Source organism: Myotis lucifugus, unplaced genomic scaffold (assembly GCF_000147115.1).
Source record: "Myotis lucifugus unplaced genomic scaffold, Myoluc2.0 scaffold_380, whole genome shotgun sequence".
Lineage (NCBI taxonomy): Eukaryota > Metazoa > Chordata > Mammalia > Chiroptera > Vespertilionidae > Myotis > Myotis lucifugus.
In genome coordinates, this window is record NW_005871428.1 from 817,633 (window position 1) to 840,746 (window position 23,114).

General features: G+C 39.9%; 1 protein-coding gene and 1 non-coding gene across 5 annotated transcripts in view; both read right to left on the reverse strand.

The window, feature by feature from the left end:
- Positions 1-4,914: 4,914 nt before the first annotated feature.
- LOC111828489 lies at positions 4,915-5,045 on the reverse strand. Its single transcript, XR_002832374.1, has one exon. It is a non-coding gene; the product is annotated as a small nucleolar RNA SNORA50 (small nucleolar RNA).
- Positions 5,046-5,271: 226 nt separating this feature from the next.
- MAP3K2 (mitogen-activated protein kinase kinase kinase 2) overlaps positions 5,272-23,114 on the reverse strand; it is a 46,294-nt gene continuing 28,451 nt past the window's right edge. For 3 of the 4 annotated variants that reach the window (XM_023765139.1, XM_023765140.1, XM_023765141.1), the window contains 3 exons: positions 20,200-20,329; positions 14,513-14,690; positions 13,137-14,019 (listed from right to left, as the gene is read on the reverse strand). In XM_023765139.1, coding sequence (XP_023620907.1) covers positions 13,794-14,019; positions 14,513-14,690; positions 20,200-20,329 — 534 coding nt within the window. In that variant the 3' untranslated portion in view covers positions 13,137-13,793. Of the gene's footprint in view, positions 14,020-14,512; positions 14,691-20,199; positions 20,330-23,114 lie in introns of all 4 variants that reach the window. The other variant, XM_006101706.2, reaches the window with a different exon arrangement.

Sequence of the window (23,114 nt, forward strand, 5' to 3'; positions counted from 1 at the left end):
GGGTGTGCAGGAGGCAGCTGATCAATGTTTCTCTATCATTGATGTTTCTAACTCTCTATCCCTCTCCTTTCCTCTCTGTAAAAAATCAATAAAATATATTAAAAAAATACTATGAACAACTTTACTCCAACAAATTAGACAACCTGGAGGATATAGACATATTCGTAGAAAAATACAACCTTCCAAAACTCAATCAGGAAGAATCTAAAAATCTCAATAGGCCAATAACTATGGAAGAAATTGAAGCAGTCATCAAAAAGCTTCCAGCAAACAAAAACCCAGGACCAGACGGCTTCACAGGGGAGTTTTACCAAACATTCAAGGAAGAACTAAAACCTATCCTCCTCAGACTACTACAAAAATTCAAGAGGAAGGGACACTTCCAAGCTCATTCTATGAAGCCAGCATCACCCTAATACCAAAACCAGATAAAGACAACATAATGAAAGAGAATTACAGGCCAATATCCCTCATGAACATAGACGCCAAAATCCTCAACAAAATCTTAGCAAATCGGATCCAGCAGTACATCAGAAAGATCATACACCATGACCAAGTAGGATTTATCCCAGGGATGCAAGGATGGTACAATATCCGCAAATCAATAAACGTGATACATCACATAAACAAATTGAGAGATAAAAACCACATAGTCATATCAATTGATGCAGAAAAAGCATTTGACAAAATCCAACACCCATTTTTGATAAAAACTCTCAGCAAGGTGGGAATAGAAGGATCATACCTCAACATAATAAAAGCCATATATGAGAAGCCCACAGCCAACATCATACTAAATGAGCAAAAACTAACACCATTTCCCTTAAGGACAGGAACAAGACAGGGATGCCCACTCTCACCACTCCTGTTCAACATAGTACTGGAAGTATTAGCCATTGCGATTAGATAAGAAGAAATAAAAGGCATCCGAATTGGAAATGAAGAAGTAAAACTGTCCTTATTCACAGATGACATGATATTATACATAAAAAACCCTAAAGACTCCATCAAAAAACTATTAGACTTAATAAATGAATTCGGCAATGTAGCAGGATACAAAATTAACGCCAAGAAATCTATGGCATTTCTATACACCAATAGTGAACTTTCAGAAAGAGAGACTAAAAAAGTAGTCCCATTTACCATCACATCCAAAAAAATTAAGATACCTAGGAATAAACTTAACTAAAGAGGTAAAAGACCTCTACTCAGAAAACTACAGGACGTTGAAAAAAGAGATAAAGACATAAACAGATGGAAGAACATACCATGTTCATGGATTGGTAGAATCAACATCATTAAAATGTCCATACTACCCAAAGCAATCTATAAATTCAATGCACTCCCCATTAAAATACCAACGACATATTTCACAGACCTAGAAAGAACTCTCCAAAAATTCATCTGGAATAAAAAAAGACCCCGAATAGCTGCAGTGATCCTGAGAAAGAAGAACAAAGTAGGTGGGATCTCAATACCACATATCAAGCTGTATTACAAAGCCACTGTTCTCAAAACTGCCTGGTACTGGCACAAGAACAGACATATAGATCAATGGAATAGAATAGAGAACCCAGAAATCGACCCGAACCAATATGCTCAATTAATATTTGACAAAGGAGGCAAGAACATGCAATGGAGTCAAGACAGTCTCTTCAATAAATGGTGCTGGGAAAATTGGACAGATACATGCAAGAAAATGAAACTAGACCACCAACTTACACCATACACAAAAATAAACTCAAAATGGATAAAGGACTTAAATGTAAGACGAGAAACCATAAAATACTAGAGGAATCCAAAGGCAACAAAATCTCAGACATATGCCGAAGCAATTTCTTCACCGATACAGCTCCTAGGACATTGGAAACTAAAGAGAAAATAAACAAATGGGACTACATCAAAATAAAAAGCTTCTGCACAGCAAAAGAAACCATCAACAAAACAACAAGAAAGCCCACTGCATGGGAGAACATATTTGCCAATGTTTTCACTGATAAGGGTTTAATCTCCATCATTTATAGGGAACTCATACAACTTAACAAAAGGAAGATAAACAATCCAATAAAAAAATGGGCAAAGGACCTAAATAAACACTTTTCAAAAGAGGACATTCAGAAACCCAAGAGACATATGAAAACATGCTCAAAGTCACTAATCATCCGAGAGATGCAAATCAAAACAACAATGAGGTACCATCTCACACCTGTCAGAATGGCCATCATCAACAAATCAACAAACGACAAGTGCTGGAGAGGATGCGGAGAAAAGGGGACACTCGTGCACTGCTGGTGGGAATGCAGACTGGTGCAGCCACTATGGAAGACAGTATGGAGTTTCCTCAAAAAGTTAAAAATGGAACTCCCTTTTGACCCAGTGATCCCACTTCTAGGAACATATCCCAAGAAACCAGAAACACCAATCAGAAAGGATATATGCATCCCTATGTTCATAGCAGCACAATTCACCATAGCTAAGATCTGGAAACAGCCTAAGTGCCCATCAGCAGATGAATGGATTAGAAAACTGTGGTACATCTACACGATGGAATATTATGCTGCTGTAAAAAAGAAGGAATTCTTACCATTTGCAACAGCATGGATGGAACTGGAGAGCATTATGCTAAGTGAAATAAGCCAGTCAATGAAAGAAAAATACCACATGATCTCACTCATTTATGGATAATAAAGACCATTATAAACTGATGAACAAAAATAGATACAGAGGCAGAGCAGCATCGAACAGACTGTCAAACTACAGCGGGAAGGCCGGGGAGGGTTGGGGGGCAAGAGGGGCGGGGGGTTAAGAGATCAACCGAAGGACTTGTATGCATACATATAAGCATAACCAATGGACATAAGACACTGGGGAGTAGGGGAGGCCGGGGGGATGTCAAGGGGGGAAAAAAAGGAGACATATGTAGTACTCTTTGTAATACTTTAAGCAATAAAACAAACAAACAAACAAAGATTACTTGGACAAAGTGGATTTAAGAGAAAAAGTAAAAAAAAAAAAAAAAAAAAGATCAGGCTTGTGGTTTACGGGTGGGTACAGGCAATGATGGCAGCAGAAACCCCGCCCGCTTCCAGAGAGAAGGGACTGAAGGAAGGAAGGCTGCCAGACCTGGACTTCTGTGGGAGGAAAGGGACTGGTGGAGCTGTTCGGCTGCAAACATGTTCTACTTTAAGGAAAGGGAAGAGTGACTGGAAGGCAGTTCAAAGGCCAGCAGGCAGCTGCTGTCACAGGCTGGGAGGCACAGGCCCGGGGGTGGGCCAGTGCCTTTGGGGCACCTCCTTGGTCCTGAGGGAGCAATGCCACCACCCAGTGGGCTCCTCAGGACAGAGCCAGGGGCCTATGAGGGTTTTCCTCAAGTCTTACCATCGAATGAAGTCTGTTGGCCCTGTTAGGTTTGACTTGCTTGGGACCTAGGCCCTTTCTTTCTGCTTTCTCCCTTCCGAAGTATAACTGTCTACCCCCCATCTGTCCCACCTGAAAGCAGAGTAGTCTGGTTTGATAGGTTCACAGATGAAAAGGACTTTTGCTCCAGCATGAACCATACACCAAGTCTAACCAATAATTGACTTGAATGAGTTAGATGATTTTGAGTTGTTTAGATGAATATTGGCCTTCGTGTGGATGCTGGAATTATTGACTGGTATATGGTGGGATGGGGTGAATGTATTTTGCATGTGAGTAGAATAGAATTTTTAGGGGCCACAGAACTGACTACAATGGATTTGCCTTTCCACCAAATGAGAGATTTTGAAGTCCTAACCTCGGGTACCTTGGAATGTGACCTTATTTGGAAACAGGGTTTTTCGAAGTAAGCAAGTTAAAATGAGGTCATCAGGGTGCGCCCTAATCCAATATGACTCTGGTGTCCTTATAAACATGGGACACACACACAGAGGGGTAGACACAAAGAGGGAGGACACCATGTGAAGACAGAAGGCAGAGAATGCAGCTGTCAGCACGAGCCACAGAGAACCTGGGGCCACCGAGAGCTGGAAGGAGCAGAGACTTCCCTGCACTTCCACAGGAACATGGCCCTGCCGACACCTTGATTTTGAACTTCTAGCCTCCAGTTGACAAATTTCTGATGTTATAAGCGACTAGCCCGATTGTGGTACTTCGTTACATAACCCCCATTGTTGAACATAGCCTCAATTTGGGGCTTGTATAGCTATACTAGAGGCCCAGTGCATGGACTTGTGCACTGGTGGGGCCCCTTGGCCTGGCTTGCGGGGATCGGGCCAAAACCAGCTCTCCAACATCCCCCAAGGAGTCCCAGATTGTGAGAGGGTGCAGGCCAGGCCGAGGGACCCCACCAGTGCATGAATCAATGCACTGGTCCTCTAGTATGCATATAAGATCTTTGGTTAATCTCTTCCCGCCCTCCCCTTTACCCTCTTCCCTCTGAGATCCATCAGTCTGTTCCATGTTTCCATGCCTGTGGTTTCTGCTCCTGCGTTGAGCATCTGCCCCCTGGTGGTCAGTGCATGTCATAGCTACCGGCCAGCCAGTCGCTTAGGCTTTTATATATATTAGCTATATCTTAAGCACAGTTGCAATCATTGCCACAGAATTCATAGATACAGAATTGCTGGGTCAGAAAATATACAAGATTCTGAGGCTTTTATCTTGCATTGCTAAGTTGCCCTCTATATGAAAGTATTAATTTAAATGATCTCTTGGTAACAGAAGATTTAATTTTGGGTGGTGAGCACACGGTGTAATATACAGATCTTGTAACATAGAAACCCACACCTAAAACCTAAATGTTTATGTTGACCAATGTCACCCCATCAATTTAGTAAATAAACATAAAAAGAATAATTTAAATTTCTCCAATACTGTGGGAACACCCATTCCTTACACTTTGACTAAGTAGGCTTTGTTCATGCTATTTTTAAAAAGTGTACCTTGTTTTTAAAAGAGCAGTTCAGCTGAGTGCTGAAGAGCCCTTATAACAAGCCCTTGGACTCTACACTGTTGCTTGGCTGTGAAGCTATGCCCAAGACCTGTGAGTTTCAAAGGCAGTGTTTATGCTATGCTTCATCACTGTTAATTTCTGACTTGGGTAATCAAAGTGTCCAGAAAAAGATATGCCAGAGCCTGGTGGGTAGGACTTCACAGATGTATACCCTGGCAAGATTTAGTTGCAATGTTTCTAGGTTAGTCTGTGCTTGGTCTCCTAGAAAGTGATCAACTCAGGCAAAGAAGGGACAAGTGGGAACACACTGCGTCCAAGAACAGATTTGGACAAACCAATCACAGTGGAAATAAATATTAGCTTTATTAACACTCAGAGTGCCGTTCATTTATATTCCATAACCCAGGTTACTCAGAGTAACCCTTTGCACCACAATCTTTCAAATGAATTAACATGTTAAAAAAAAAAAAAGCAATTTTCATTGTGCTAATTATTGCAGCCTTCATGCATGATAAATCTAAAAAAAATGTGTGCCAACAATATACAAATTTCCATATAAACAAAGTCACTGATCACTAACAAAATATAAACATGGTTTCTTTCACATTAGATTTTTAAAAAGCTATTTATCAGCAAGAAAAACAAATACATAAAAACTCTGAAATTTTATACATTTTTACAAGCACAACTTTCAATGAACAACACAAAGTCAAAATATGCATGAAATGTGGCACATACCACGCTGTATCTGGCTTCTGGGAGGTTTTAATCATACTGGCTCTTGTAACATAATAAGCTTAGTGACATTCAACTTCAACAGTGGACTGTATTCCTAACACAAGTAATTTTACATGGTACCGCATATTAAAAACAAGGATTTCCTTAAGTACAATAACATTGTCAGATTGGAAATTTAATTTCCAATTCTTTTTCTGCCAGTTACTTAGCATACACAGTACAGTACAAAGACATTCAATGTATGTTTGGACATTTCTAGACCAATTTATAGTCAATTGCAGAGAATCATAAACGAGGTCTGACCTTGCCCAGTGAGGAAAAAACCTAACTGTTAACATCTTTAGGGTAGGATAAAGGAAACAGTCAACAACAGTAGGACCAGCCAAGAGAGCCTGGAGACAGAAAAGTCTCCGCATCTTTTCAAGACGAGTTAGTTCTCAGTTTTTTCATAGCTCTGAGGACTCAAAGGCCATTTTAGTGGGCAGTGTGTTTTTGCTACTGCTTACGATCTCCTTTTTCCTCTGAATTTGCACTTCAGAGAATTCTCAAAAGAGAACCAATGCTCTTCCTCCCAGGAGTACTTTAACTTACATCTAAGTAAACTTGTGTCTAATTCTGGAAATACAAACGTGTTGTGAATAGTTAAAAACAAAATTTTAAAAATATTTTAGATCAGCCAGCTGAAAATATATTCATATAGTAAATAATCTCTCAGAAAGCTTTTACATATATTTAATTCTAACTAAACAGTACCCTTATAAAAAACAAGTTCATAAAAATGTAGAAACAAATGAAAACAAGAAATTACTGGAATATATAAATGTGCCTACAGACAGACAGACAGACATCTCCACACACAACATCCCCTGATACATGGAGTTGCAAGCATACTTTCAACTTAGTCATGGATTTTAAGATACATGTAAAATCAGAAAGTGAGTTGAACTCCTGAGTTCTTCGACAAAGAGAGAACCAAGACGAGCATACACTGTAAAAGCAGTAAGGTCCATGTAAGTCTGTGACAGCAGTGCAGTTACTGATGGCCACATGTTGAAAGAAGTTAAAACAGAGACACAGACAGTAGTTCAATGCACACATTCATGATGCTCATACACACATCAACAATTATTGGTCAAAGCAGTACATCAGTGTACAAATTAAAAACTTCCAAAAATGTGCAAAGTCAACCTTGATAGGAAAAAAACATTATTATTTGTACATTATTATAAACTGCCCAGCATTCAACTGAGATTAAAATTTTTTACAGAGAGAAACTAATAGGTTAAATATAAAGAATTTAATGGCTACATTAAAAAATGTACATTAGGCCAAAAGGTAAATTTACAAATTGATAATCATAGTTTGTAACAAAGTTTATTCTCAAACTTATCCAAGTTTACTTTTATTTATAATGATATTTGAATAAAAAGAACCATGTGAAATGTAAGAGATGTCAGACATTAAAAGTATTCTTGGTATTAACTATTTTATAATATTTCTGAATGCAGAGTAGCAAATTTTAAAACCAACAGCAATAGAAAAAATGTAAACCTTTTACTAATTAACATTGTATTAAAAACAATCATGTTTTTAAAGAAGCATTCTTACCCTTAGACACGGTGCTTTTGCTTGAATAGGGTATATTGCAAGGTTTGGCCCACTTTCCCACTTCCTTTCGCCCATAAGACTTTTCATCTCAGTGTTTCCGTTAGTCCTCCCTTCTTATTCCAGGTGGGGGGAAAAGTCTTTGGAAAAATTAGAATATGTCAAATGCCTTTTGGAGTCTAAGTATCTACTAGAGTTTAAGATGTAATTTTGTTACTTATCTCTCTCCTCTAAGTAATGCTAATGCTAAAATCACCACGTTACATATGCTTTTAAAATTTAAATTCTAAAAAAATTAATGAACATAAAAGTGCTTTCAGTACAATCACAAACTTTACTGTTCTCAACTGTCATTAAAGGACTCAGATATCCTTATTTGTGGACAAATGCTGCATGTAAACTGGAATGCAGACTCTTTTTTATGTTCCAAAGTGTCTATGGCACAAAGCAGACATCAGACTATAATTTGCATTTCTTCACAGCTTTCCTGATATGTCTCCCAATCAATCATAAGTTCCTAAATGTTAAGACACTAGAAGAAAGTACACTTCCAACCGCAGGCATCGCTAGTCAACGTATCTATGGCCAGCTGATGTTAAGGAGCTCGGCAGGTGTACAGGCTCAAGTCTGCAATCCTGTAGTTCCGTAATAGCTGAAGTAAATTCTGCTGCCTAAGTGCAAACACTGAGCGCCTCTCCTTTTACCTGAGGATAGACTGAGATGCAGATTCTACTAGTATCTACTTTGTCATTTTTATCCCATTAGCTTACAGGTGGGCAGAAGTAACGGTGCTAATCATTTTGGCAATGTGTGCAGGGAATATAAAAGCTTTGGTTTAAAGTGATTCTGATATTGCAGATTGTGAATGCAAACAAGAGTAATCAGGCATAGGGAATAACAGGACTCACTAACTTAATGCCTTTGCTGTTTTATCAAACATATATTACTGTCAATTAAAATGCAGAATTATGAAAAACATGAAGAATTACATAAAAGACTGGGTGCAGGCAACAGGTACGATTCTACTCTTTTCTCTAGCTGACTCCTCCCTGTACTCTGACATGACTCATGTCCACTCTCGCCATCACTGAGAGGAGTCTCCAGACTCTCCTGAGAGTGCATGAGGCAAGCGTGGGCACTGCTGGCTCTGACCTTCCTTCGCCTGCTGTGGCATCCTGCTCAGATGGAGACCCTGTGAAGCAGGGCCAGTGGCTCCACAGCATGCGCTCCCTAGCCAACCAGGAGGAGGTGTAAGAGAATTTCCTTTCCAATGTTTCATAAACTAAGGAAGCTGGTTTTGATAATGTCTGGCAGAATTTCTATCCCAAAGAGTTCATGAAGAACTATGCAAAATCAATTACTTTCTATTTAAGGGTTAAGTATAAACTATTATACACACATACAAATTTAATTTTAATCTACTTTTAGCAACCAAGAGCTTGGCAATTTACAATAAATACCTGTATTAAATAATCATTTGTACTAGTTACTTGTGAAGAATGCTGGTATTCCTACCCAAGGATGATTACTCATCCATCACCAGTAGGTCATACACGTTTGAGTTGTTCCTCCAAGAACAGAAACTAATCTAACTGAACATTCATACCTTTCCTCTCTTTCCATCCCTGCTCCACTACACACACACACACACACACACACACACACACACACACACACTTCACAGAAATGTAAGTTAGAGTTTTCATTACAATGTTAGATTAGAAATTTGCTATCCCTGGATTTCTTGCTCATTGCCCTACGTCTCATTGCCTGAACATTTGTAAACCATTTAAACAACCTTGTTAGGGCAAAAACAACCATTCTACCTCTGCTATGATCATCAGAACTGAACCATGATATACAGAGACTCTGGACAGTGTCCATCTGACTGAAAATCAAGCGCCCACCGGAAGACACCTTCCCGCCTGCCTTTAGAAGGAGGACACCCTCTCCTATCTCAGCAGTCCACGTCTCACGGAGACTGTGCTGTGTCTGTGCAGATTAATGCCGATGTTTGTCTTCTAACATTAAAAAGAAGAGGTAGAAAAGGGTAGGAGGAGGAAGCAGGAAGTAAGAAATATTTAAGGGCTAATACACAGTCTAAGGCCAAATCAATTCTTGAAACTACTGATTTTGGGAAAAAAACTTCATTTTGGTGGGTCACATGAATTATTCATATAAAATAAAATTAAGGCATACAGAGAAAAAGGCACTACCAAAAATGAACAGTTAAATTGCTTTTCATTAACATTTAACCAATCTTAAAATTCAAATAAATATGAACATTACATTCGTAACAAAGGTCAAACCCAATATAAAACAGGAAGGTTTTAAGAAATTGTCTGGATCTTAGTATAAATAACACTGTTGATAGAATTCAATTCCTATAAAATTTCTAGACAATTTAGACCAAAATAAAGTTTTTTTTTTCTTTAAAAGAAACAGAAGGAAAAAGCACTGTTTATGGGATAAATGCCCTTCATGGCGGAACTGTCTGAGCAGAGGCTGGGTTGTGGGAGGGAGTCCTGAGAGAGCGGCTGCTGAACAACGGAGGTCCCTCTAATTTGGGGCTACTTTTAATTCATGTTGTTAATGACATTTTGGTTTGTAACAGCCAATAATTACCCAAAACTGCTATTTCCTTACATCACAAGAAACCGTAAGACTTTAAACATCATTGCTGAGCTCTCAGAGTGAGGGTACTGTTTGCCCGTGTCTCCTCCTAGGCTGGGATCTCCTTAAGGGTAAGTGAATTAGTACTGACACAGTAGCCACAATTACTGAGTGAGCAAATAAAAAAAGATTCACCTTATTTAAAAAAACTGATTACTATACTTGACTGACACCAGATGATTTTATATCCAAGCTATTGGTCCCTAGACCCCAAATGAAACCCCTGGCTCGGAACGCTGCCATGGGCCAAGGAGTTGGCATGTGGCAAACATCTTGGCTTTTGAGCCCAAGCATGGTCGTCCCTATAAACTATTCAGATTTGATTTTCTCAATGACTTCACATATCTTATCCAAACTCCATCTCAGAAATACTAGAGATCAGACCTGACACATGTAAGAGGTAAAGTAGCAGAAAGCTGCTCTAAACAAATAATTTTTCTTTTTAACATAGTTTCTAAAGAATAAGATAGAATCTCAAGTGAAAGCCAATTCAATTTACTCTAAAATAAGCTTTAATTTTTTTGTAGCTCATTCAACCTGTGCGTTTCAATTTCATATAAATATGGGAGGTTGACGATGCCTCTGAAAACATTCTAAGGCAACAGTCTTTAACCATTTTTTCAAGTTAGAAACATGTTTTGTAAATGAGGAAAATGGAAAAAATTGTAAGATATTCATACAGAAAATTTCAAATACATTTGAAAGAATTACTAACCATTACTAAATTTCCATTAGTCATTCTATTTTTCAACCCTTTTACTCAATGCATTTTGTTTGCGATGTAAAATCTTCTACTTGGCCAAAACCTAGGTCCTGCCATCGTGACTCCCGCAAGGCCCAAGTGGAAAGACACTTCCTGAAAAGCACGGTCAGACTGCCCGGGGACCTTTCCAGCACCAGAGTCCGCCACAGCCTGAGCGCGGCATCGTGAAGGCACAGTCAGCAGTCTGACCCTTTCCAGCCTCAGCAAAGAAGCACTATCTATAGAAGATGAGTTGTGCAGCTAAAAAACAAAACACATTTAGAGTCATCTTAAAAAGTTCAAATTTCATTTGTTGATCCATACCATTATTAGAAAAAAAAAGGGGGTGGAGTGTTATATCTAATTGCCCCTTATAAAGGTGTTTTATCTCAAAAATTTCTTTTTAAAATTTACTTTTGCTCTTCCATACGTCATCCCACTTCAAGCTTTTTTGTTCTAGTAGCTTTTATATATATTAACTTTTCTTGTGGTTTTGGTACCTTTACAACTTATTTAAAATAAATTCACATCACATTTTATATAATAACTCTGTAAACTATTAGTCTATTTTTAAGTCTTTACATTAAAGAACAGTACTCTCCCATAGCTAATAATATTTTTCCTATAAAACAAAGGTCTTCTGCAGCAGTGTTAAAGTAGAAGTTTCTTTCAGGTGATTTGTTTTCTATGCATTTAAAAGTAAAAGGGAGACTGAAAAAAGCAAACAATTTTGCTTTGGGTGTCAGAGTCTCCCAGGATCTCTCTCTAAGAGTGTTAGTCTCAGATTCTGCACCGCTGGTTACCCTGACAGACCAACAAGAGTCAGAAGGAAATCACAGCCACACAGACAAAGAACAAAGGAAAAGCCCCTTGGCCCAGACACTGTGGTCTCGCTCCAGCACAAGTGATGCTTCACCCATGAGAAGATGAGAAACGGGACAGCTCCTTGTCCTTGGGGATGGCTCCCAGCACAGGGTGCCGCTGACCTCCAGGGAGACCACTGATTCATATTCTTCCTGGTGAGCCGCTTCCGTGGATTACAGGGTATGAGAATCTTGGTGTTTTGACTTCTTCTCAGACTAGCTAGTAGAACTTCAAATTTCCTACAGGGAATGACAGATAGGACCTGATACAGTAAACCACAATCTAATGAACTTCAGAAACAGCTGAATCCCTAAAAATCATACTTTTTAGCAGAAAATGAAATATCTGCATCCCCTATGAATCCCATAAAAGGCATCACATATAGGGCCTCCAGGAAGACTACTACTTTCTAGATCTTTAAACATAAAGCACTTCGCACTTGCTTTAATAAACTGGGAAATATTGCAAGTGGCCACATCACTGATAGCATTCATATTTTTCAGTAGCTCCAGTCCATCAGGATCATGGCTTCTCCTAGGTCTCCTTCCATTCAAAGTCCTTGCTCTTAGTGGATACATTGTACTAGAAATACCTGGCGGTTTTAACTTTCCTATAAAGTAGTTAAACCTTGTTTTGATATGCTTTGCTTTTCCCACGACTGTAAGCTGAGTTGAGGAAAGAATATATGCAGACAGCGGAGTTCAATGAGCTCTGTGTTTGAAGCCATTCTGTCTCTAGCAGGGAGTTCCGGCTTTGGGTGCGATGTACAGCTGGGAAGGAATGGGTTGCTACTGGTGTTGAGGTCATTCACCCTGACTTGAAGCAGTGGTATTTGCTCTTGTAAAACACTCACTATGCATCCTATCACCTTCTCTCTGAAATTACTGTTTGCAAGGAGCCTGCTTTGTAAATGGCTGCCAGCAGTCTGTAACTGGGGCTGGTCTTTACCACAGGGCTCCTGAACTTTGGCACTTTGGACATTTTGAGCAGGATGGTTCTGTCGGGAGCAGGTGTGGTCCTTATAGACTGTGGTTTGTTTAGCAGCATCCCTGGCCTCGACTCACTAGATGCCACTGGCATCCTCCTAAGCTGTGAAGCCAAAGCTGTCTCCAGGCCTTGCAGGTGCCAAGGGAAACAGCCCTGCCCCTGGAGAGCCACTATCTTACTATGTTTGAGGTGGCTCAGTATTCTGTGATCCCAAGAACAAGGGTTTATCTCCCGACACTAGCTTCATGGAAACTCCAGGTGAAACTCTTAGTTCCTAAGAAATGTTACCCTATGGGGAATCAGGAGCTAGAAATAGGAAGATAGAATATACATTATTTTGATTATTTATTCTTTCTCTTAATTTTGGGACTTTCTCCCTCAGGTAAAGATCACACTTTAAAATACACTAAACAACACATACTTCTGCTTCTCATTATTTCTCTTGATTGGCAAACGTGGTCTCTTCTACTGTGCACACATTAAGTAAAGCAATCTCCTTTTGTCTTTTAATTTGGATTTGCTCATTGACTTCCATATCTGTTTTAAAATAAAATAGTATCTTTAAAAAAAAAACAAAACCAGAAAACTATCCCACAAGGTTTTTAGATCCCAGTAACATGGATCTTCTATAGTGTATTTGCTTATTATACTGATTAGGATTAACAAATAAACATAGTTCTTAGAGATTCATATTTTCTATCATGATTCCTACTGAGCAAGAAGCTTGGTATACAGAGGTTAGGATCTAAAGAATACAGATATAAGGAGGAACCTATATTCTTTAAGTTGAGTACCCACTCTAGACTTAAGTTTAGGGCTCAAACCCACAAATGAGGATCTATTTTAAGTACTGTCATTAAAAACTACAAAGCAGATATCATTTTCTTCTCCTTGTTTCCATGTCTAGCACCACCGATTTGCCGGTAGCACAGAGAAAGGCCCTCTAGTCCCAGGTATTCCAAATGATGTTTGTACTAGAAAGAGTGACCACATACTAAAGTGCTTTAAATGTCTGAACCACATCAGTACACTATAAAAATTTTTAAAAAAAGTTTCAAGTTCTTGTAAGGGAAAAAAACGATTAAATATAAAAAATTTAGGTTACTATTATTAAACAAATTTAACCAAGAATCAAGAGAAACACTTTCCCTCTTGTCTTTTTCCTCCCATCTCTCTTTTTTATAAAAAAGAAAAGTGCAGTCAGAGAGGAGGTGCAGGCAGATGGGCGCCGGGGGCAGGGGGGGCTGGCTGCTAGTGACAGTGCACGAACAGGTGCCTCAGCAGCTCCTCCGCCGACGGCCTCAGCTTGGCCTCGGTGAAGATGCGCTGGAGGAAATCCCGGGTGTAGTCGGAGACGTGAGGGGGCAGCTTGGGGTTTGTGGGCTGAGTGGCGATTTTAAAGATGGCAGCCATTGCTTCATATTCCGCCCACGGAGGCTTTTCAGTTAGCATTTCTACCACAGTACAGCCCACACTCCTGAAAAGGAATTTAAAAGTTACATTTACACAAACAAGATCATCATAAAGAAGGATAGTTACTACAAAATGAGAAACAGGAGTGAAGTCAATATACATTAAGTGTGATTGATTTCAAGTTTAGTTTCATTAAAAGGTTGTAACTATATATAACATAGTTTAAAGATAAAAATCAGTGAAAATAAACCACAATTTAAGGACTGACTCAAATGGTTAAGCACAAAGTATTACTTTAAGAATAGCTAAATTATAAGAGACTAACAGTAAAAATTGATTACTTCTAAGTTCTTAGGGAAATGAAAAATAGTTTTCTAGTACTGAAGATGCTTAAGATAAAACCCTTCGTCAAGAATGGAAGTCAATGATTAAGCTTCAATGAGGCATAATTAAAATATTCACCCTTGCAACCCTGACATCCTATTTCAAAAGCACGAAAGACCCCTGACACCTGGCCAGGCATTTCTACCCGCGGAGACAGGCCGCAGCAGACCTACCAGATGTCCGCTTTGCGGCCGTAGCCTTCCCCGCTGATCACCTCGGGGCTCATCCAGTAGGGCGTGCCCGTGACAGACTTCATTCCTGTCCCCGAAAGGCAGATTGTTTGAAGCCGTTTGCTGGCCCCGAAATCTCCTAGCTTGACGTTGCCTGTTGAATCTCGCAGAATATTCGCACCTAAAAATAAGAAACATCCTCCTTGCATTCTTCCTGTCGGCAGTTTGGAGCGATAAAAGGACAACAGCAGAGAAGTAAAGGGAGCAGACTCTTCGATCTGTCTCCAAACTGCCGCTCGCACCGCCAGTCAGGACAGTGCCCATGAAGGGCTCACTCACACAGTGAAGATTCAGAACCAGGGAGTGCGTGAAGGCCACGCGGGGACGGGGCGGGCGGAGGAGGGGCAGCACAGCAGGCTCTGGGCCCAGTGTGTCTGTCCTAAAGCAAGAGGCTGCAGCTAAAGCTCATTTCCCTGAGGAGGGATGTCCCGGGGGACCCTCATCATGAAAACTTCCAGCACTTTCCTCTCCTGCTCTAACTTAGTATTAGTTATTTTATATTTTATAGTTTCTCTAAATATTGGGTTTTGCTTTATATTGATGTTTCTTCTCAATTTCTACATATTTAAAATCTCTTCTAAGCAAGCTTCCAGCTTTGTTTTTAAATTTCATTTACTTTTATAATAAACTTATTATAAACTGACTTTGATTGCCTAGCTTGAGGTGGTTGAATTCTCTACGGTGAAGTGCCCCTCTCCCTCGCCATGCTGTCCCGAGAGGCTGGCACACAGCCCATGAAGGAGTCGGCTGCGCTCCAGGCGGAGCGGAGACAGGAATTACTGGGAATCATTCTGCACAGGAGCTTGTCTCCTCTCCCACCGGCTTCTTTGCCCATTTGTTTGTATCACTATGAACACAAGGATATTTATTTTATACTTTGGGTTATAAACTAACGTGCCTTTTTCGTTGCTCAGATTGTCCCAGCTTTGGCCAGTGGGAACTCTTTCTCTTGGCTCCTGTGTCCCTTTGTCATAACCCCATCATTGTGTTCCTGTTTTTGGTTTGGGGTTGGTTTTTAGCATCTTCTTACTTTCGGGCACTATTAGATGCTCAAGGCCTAGAATCAGCCCTCTCTCCAAAGAGCCCTAGTTACTTTTTTTTAAAATTTATTTTTATTGTTTCAGAGAGGAAGGGAGAGGGAGAGAGAGAGAGAGAAACATCAATGATGACAGAATCATCGATCAGGTGCTTCCTGCACACCCCACCCTGGGGATCGAGCTCACAACCCGGGCATGTACCCTGAGCGGGAATCTAACTGTGACTTCCTGGTTCATAGGTCAATGCTTAACCATTGAGCCACACCGGCTGGGCCCTAGTTACTTTTAATGGTATCAGAAACCAAGATCCAGGGGCTAGGTTCATTTATTTGTTATTCTCTATTTTCCCCTTTATTTATCATTTTAAAACTCAATTTTTTCTTCTGAAATTACAAGTCTTGTTTCTGTCTTAGGTAAATTATTTCTATTCTCATTTTTAGCTTTACCTATAAACTACCAGTTTTTAAATAAGCAATTTATTTTAACTTATCCAATTTTGAAACTGTTATTTTTAAAAAATATTTTTATTGATTTTGAATGAGAGGGAGAGGGAGAAAGAAAAACACTGATGTGAGAGCAGAACACGGATTGGCTGCCTCCTGCATGCCCTCCGAGCCTGCAACCCGGGCATGTGCCCTGACCAGGAACTGAACCAGCAACCCTTTGGTGCACTGGAAAACAATCAACTGAGCCACAGTGGCCAGGGCTACTTTGTTCTTTTTAAGTCTCCTATAACCATAACCACATATTTTTTTAAGTGGGGGGAAATGATGAAAGGTCTTTTAAATATTTTATTTTTATTGATTTTAGAGAGAGGAGAGAGGGAGAGAGAAACATCGATCAGTTGGAGGTCCACTGATCCCCACAGGACAGGCCGAGGGACCCCACCAGTGCACCAATCTGTGCACCGGGCCTCTAGTATTTTATATTTTTAAAAATCCTTTTCTTCTTCCTTTTTTTTTTAATGGCCTCTAAGGAGAGTGAGTAGTGGAGAAAAGCTACATTATAGACGGGAGAGAATGCATACTGTCCAGTCCCACTGTGAACTTCCGTACTTGTCTCTGTCCTCCCAGCAAACCCCAGCCTGGTGGTGGTGGCTCTCCGCAGCTCTGCCAGTACCAGATGCCCTCCCAGCGAGCCACAGGCCCGAGGGAGGCACACACCAGCAGTCCGGCAGAACAGCACTGTCTACCCTGTTCAACATCTCCCTGTTCATCACGCAAAAAGGACTCTGCAAAAAAAAAAAGCCACTATCTCTAAAATATTTAGCCAGGGAAGGGCAAAAACAAGCCAGATTTTACTGGCTACAGCAGGGAAGGCACAGTCCCAGGCAGACCACAGACAGGCAGAGCTAACTATGGGGAGGAATCACCAATGTGGCATCAATGCCCATCCATACGAAGGGCTGAGTGAAAAATGTGTAACCAGGTTCCCAATACAGACTCCTGCGTTTTCAACTTCCTTTGGATACCTTAAAAGCAAACTATGAAGGAGATTTTTCAAACAAATATAAAAGCAGGTAGAACAGTTTATGTATCCACGCCCCAGCCCCACCTGTGCTGCCAGCCTCTCCCTCTTCTCCCCTCATATTATTTGAAACAAAGGCAAGACTTCATGATCGATAGTTCATTAGCTTTAAAAGATAATGGCTCTTATTACACCAAACAGGATGGACAATACCTCCTTAATAATGTTAAATATATACTCAGGGGTTTTTACATTTTTATAAAAACCAGAATCCAAATAAGGTCCATACATTGAGACTCAATGATTCATATGTTAAGCCTTTACTGATCTAAAGGTCCCTGTGATCTTTTCCATGGCACTTTAGGAGGAACCTGAGTTGTCTGCCCGTGGCTTTCCTAGTGACTAGGTCTTCGGACTCCATCCCAAGGCACCCTATTGGCCATGTTCGTCTGCTGATATGTATAGTCTACAATTCTAAAATTTGGTAGCTGAATCTAAAGGCTTGATCAGATTCAGATTATTATTATTACTTTTTGCAAAACTACTTCATAGATATGATGATGTAATCTAAAGATAGGAAGTATGTCATGCTCAACTGTCTCTGTTTTAGATGTCAGCACCTGTTAATCTTTAATGCTTATACCTATTAATTCATTAGTGGTTGTAAAATGGCACTATTCCATAATTCCTTCTTCATTTGTTAGTCAAAATATTGCTATAAAGACAAGTTTTCTTTCAACCACTATGTTGTCCTCAATGGTACAGTCAGTAAAAGAAAGGCAGAATAAAGGGACCCTGTTATGAAATAATGAGTTGATTGCCTAGCAACAATGATCAATTAGTTTTTATCCTAGGTTTCATCAACTATCGTTCTTTTTCCCTCACAGTTTAAAAATTTCTCACCATAAAGTTTGGGAAATATAGAAAAAGTAAAAACTGTGTCAAAGAAAACAACTATCACTCATCCTGCCATTTGGAAGTAACCACTGTCAATCATATGAACACTTTTCTTCTAGGCCATACTCTCACTTTACAGACGGTATTGCATCTCTAACTTACACCTTACTTTCCTCCTATCCCTGTATTTGTACTATCAGGATTTTAAGTCAGCTTGCTTCCAGCCTCATCTGACTAGTGTGGTTCATCACTCCTGGTAAGGCCCATCTGGGGTAGCTCCCCTTGGTCCCTGTACCTCATCTCACTATGAGCGCTAAAGAGAAACCAGCTTGAATAGAGATCATTCCTAAAAGAATAATTCCCCAGTGTGGTTCTTCAAGCTATCAGCTGTCTTTGACACCTGAGGCCTGCCTAAGCTGGGCAGATCTTGACATGAAAGACAGGCTCCTCTCTCTTCAGGTCATGAGCCACACCCTCCTTCTCTTGTATGCTTCATTCTGGTGCGATGGTCTGGCTCAATGTTCTGTAGCAGAGTCCACTATATCACTAGACACTGGTTAGCAGCGCTCTCTTTAGCCTGAATATGGCCACATTCGGGATGTGGCTCACCACAGGAAGGCAGTAAATGCCTGGGTAGCTCAACCCCTCAGTAAGACCAATAAAAAATGTATTTTTTATTTTTATTCATATACTAGAGGCCTGATGCACGAAATCTGTGCAACAGTAGGCCTTCCTTTCCCTGGCTGCCGGCACTGGCTTCCTTCTAGCACCCGGGACCTGGGCTTCCCTCTGGCCACTGGCCCCAGCTTCATCCGGAAGGTCGTCAGAAGGATGTCTGGTCTAATTAGCATATTGTGCTTTTATTATTATAGACTAGAGGCCTGGTGCAAGAAATTAGTGCACAAGGTGGGCAGGGGGGTGTCCCTCAGCCTGACCTGCACCCTCTCCAATCTGGGACATCCCTCTCACAATCCGGGACCGTTGGCTCCTAACCGCTCCTGCCTGCCTGCCTGATCGCCCCTAACCACCTCTGCCTGCCTGCCTGATTGCCCCTAACTTCCCCCCTGCCCCCGCTGGCCTGGTCACCCCTTACTGCCCTCCCTGCCAGCCTGGTCACCCCACACAGCCTGCTGTTCAGTCATTTGGTCGTCCCTCACTAACCCCCCTGCCGGCCTGGTCACCCCATGCAACCTGATGTTCAGTTGTTTGGTTGTCCCTCACTAACCCCCCTGCCGGCCTGGTCGCCCCACACAGCCTGCTGTTCAGTCGTTTGGTCGTCCCTCACTAACCCAGCTGCCGGCCTTGTTGCCCCAGACAGCCTGCTGGTCATTACTGTTACTGTGACGGCGTCCGGGACAATTTGCATATTCCTCTATTATTAGTATAGATTGGTTGACTGAATAGTCATCTTTTAATTTGGGGTCACAACCCAATTTTTCTAGAACCAAGCTTCAGTTTTTATAGACTCACACCTGCAGGTATGCTTTGCAGTACAGAATTTAAGCACTCTCAAATTTTACATATCTCCTCCACTCACTTTTACCTCACTTCATGCATTTACCTTACATACCTGATCCCTGAAAACAGCTGAATTTTAAAAATAGCTTAATTGAGTTGAAGTTCATCTGAGCTCAATCTCAGGCTCCCTTCCTCCTTCTTATTTCCTCCCTAGATAATAACACCCACTCCAAAGGCTTAAATTAATATGATCTCAACATGAAGTACATCATCACCATAGCTATCTGAATGCTTTCTAGACACCAGACACGGTTTTAAGCATAGTATATGTGTCATCTCATTTAATCCTTACAGGAACCTTATGAGTTGGACATTATCACCCTCACTAAACACGAGGCATGGAGGCATAGAGGGACTGTGTGTGTGTGCAAGGTCACGCGATTAATCACGGATAAAGCCTGAATTTGAACCAAGCCATCAATCTAGTGCCAGAGACTGCTCCGAACCATTACATTCTAATGCCTATGCCCTAACAGGAAACATGGTCTCACTCTTTATGGTCATCTGAACTTTACTAATTCTGTGAAGCCCATAGGGGAGCGGCCTACCGTGGAGACCTGGACACCAGAACTTGCCGGAATATGACTGAGTCCTACAGTATTTTAAAGGCAGCTGTACTGATTTAAACGTTAAATTTCTTAAGCGTATTACTCTTCTTATTCACACACAAAGAAAACTGTGTATTTAAAATGAAAAGACCTCATTCCTTACCTTTGATGTCTCTATGAACAATCATATTACTATGTAAATAGTAGACGCCTTCCAGAATCTGACGGGTGTATTTCCTGGTCACATTCTCAGTAAGAGCTCCATATGCTTTTAATTGGTCCTTAATTGAACCCTAAATGAAAACAAAAGAAAACTATGGTATGGTTTGAAATGAACCACTATATTACATCTTTATTTTTTAAAGAATCCTAGCTGAGTGGGAAAGCATGGGAATTCTCAGTAAGAGCGTATATGCCATCTCATTTACATACAATTCAATTATATACTAGTATTCCCTGACAAGAGCTGTGTAAGAGCATGGGTCACCACTAAAGGAAGCCTTTACAACGATTCTTGATCCTTGTTTGTATTACTATCTTGGTTCTAACTGTCTCATATTCCTTGCAACTGTGTTTCTAAAAATTCTCTTGTACTTTTATATTGTTTTGCCCAGAATATATTTTTGCTTTTCCTACTTGTTCTATATATGTCCTACTTAATTATTTATTTTTTCTTTCTCTGTTTTTAGAAGCATTTTATTATTATTATTATTATTTTTATTTTATTTAGAAGCGTTTTATTGATATCTGCCAATTTATTTCTCAGGAGAAAGAATGGGTATGATTAGAAAATCAGAACACATTAAATTTTAAAGTTTTTCCTTTATATACTTAACATGCTAGTTCAAAACATGAGAAAACATATTAAAGAGGAATTTCAAATTGTCCTAAGTGTTTTTAACGCAGGACGAGGTGCCATCTTGGAGAATGCTGAGTCAGTCTGAGGTGAGACAGACACGTGAATTTTACAAAAGCTGCCCTACTGGTTCCAATGTGCAAATCTGATGAATAACAAACACTTCAAAAGATGGAAAGAAAATGCTTCCTGAGGAACAGATCTTCTCTTTTAAGATTTAGTGTGCCGACGGCACTAACGATCCATTGGTGTAGCTGTTTATCTTTGTGTACCTTCTTCAGCAGGAACAACTGGAATGGGTTGGGAAGCACTGTGCCAGCTAAAAATTGCATGTGTGTAGCCCTAACCGGTTTGGCTCAGTGGATAGAGCATCAGCCTGCAGACTGAAGGGTCCCAGGTTTGATTCTGGTCAAGGGCATGTACCTTGGTTGCGGGCACATCCCCAGTAGGAGGTGTGCAGGAGGCAGCTGATCGATGTTTCTCTGTCATCGATGTTTCTAACTCTCTATTCCTCTCCCTTCCTCTCTGTAAAAAATCAATAAAATATATTTTAAAAAAATGCATGTGTGTGGGTGGGGGTTTTTTAAATGAAAAAAAAAAAACAAGCCCCCCCCCTGAAAAAAAAAAAAGTAATATTTCTTTGTCTGAAAGTAGTGGTAGATACACTAAGGAATGGGGTGCTATGCTTGAGAAAATGGAAGAAGAGGTGACAATTTTGGCAAATCTTGAATCCAGCATACTTAATTTACTGAGAAAAATTATATAGCATCATTCACAAACTTGGAGATTCAGGAAAGTCTAGGAACATGTACCGTATCCCATTGATGCCATGGGCTTACCATATTTACAATTCATTCAGATTGTCAATTAACTATAACTAATTTGGTAATGAGCTTTTCAAATTTAAGGAACTGAAATCTATACTTTGATAAGACAGCTGCTTTTACGTGATCTAACACCTCTTCCTGAATAATCCTGGTTTATCCTAAGATTGCTAACTATATAAAGATTATCCATCTCTATTTGTGATATAAATCAGTTTTAACCAATTAATCATTTTAATTAATCGTATCTTCAACAATCTGAGTCTCTATTCACTGTTATTCATAATTATTTTCTATCTTAATTTAAATATTACACAAATAGTAATGGAAATCTGAATAAAAGAAAAAAGACAAATCACAATCCCAACATAACTCATTTTTCTAAGTTTCTCTGTCCTTGTCCAAATACAGATACTTTTAAAATATCATAATCATTATTTAAAAGCACTTTATATTATTTTTTTCTTTCTTATGTAAGTACTTCCTTCAACTTTGCCACAATTTTAATTTTTACCATTATTCTCTTGGACAATGCCATCATAATTTACTTCCACCGTGGGCAATGAATTTCCATTTTTTCCATCACAGATCATACTAAAATAAATATATGCAGCTTTTTCCTTCTTTTGGATTACTTCTGTAGAATAAATTTCTGTAAGATGCCCTTGTGAGACTGATTATGGTTAAGACCACTACTATCAGAATCTGGTCCAATTTTATGATCCATAAGCTTACCCTGCAACCTTGTACATTCTACATATAATTCTAACAAACTATTCCCTTAAAGACCCATAAATCAAACCTTTTTTCTATCATATATGACTTATTAAACTATGAGAATGCATGTATTTTTTAAATAATTTTTTATTGATTTCAGAGAGGAAGGGAGAGGGAGAGAGATAGAAACAGCAACGAAGAGAAGCACTGATTGGCTGCCTCCTGCATTCCCTACTGGGGATTGAGTCCCCAACCCAGGCATGTGCCCTGGCCAGGAATCAAACCATGACCTACTGGTTGATAGGTCGATCAATGCTCAACCACTGAGCGACACTGGCTGGATTGCATGTATTTTTAAATGCGTAAACATACCATCTTGAAAATCATTAGTATTAGAATGCACTCTACATATTATAAAAATAACATAGAGGGATGGCTCTATGAATCACGTTTTGCAGCTCCTACTGAAATTATTTACTGAGATGATTATTATCAAACTGTGTTATAAACATTAGGTGATGGCTGAAAAGGAACTGTGAGTCATTGCTTTAGCTCATTACTTTCTGGTCTTCAGGAAAAAACAAAACTTGACAATGGAAGAATCAGGGTATCAAGCACCCTAATCTAGCCATCAATCTTAGCATCACTAACAATGAAACAACCCAAAACTCTATCTAATGG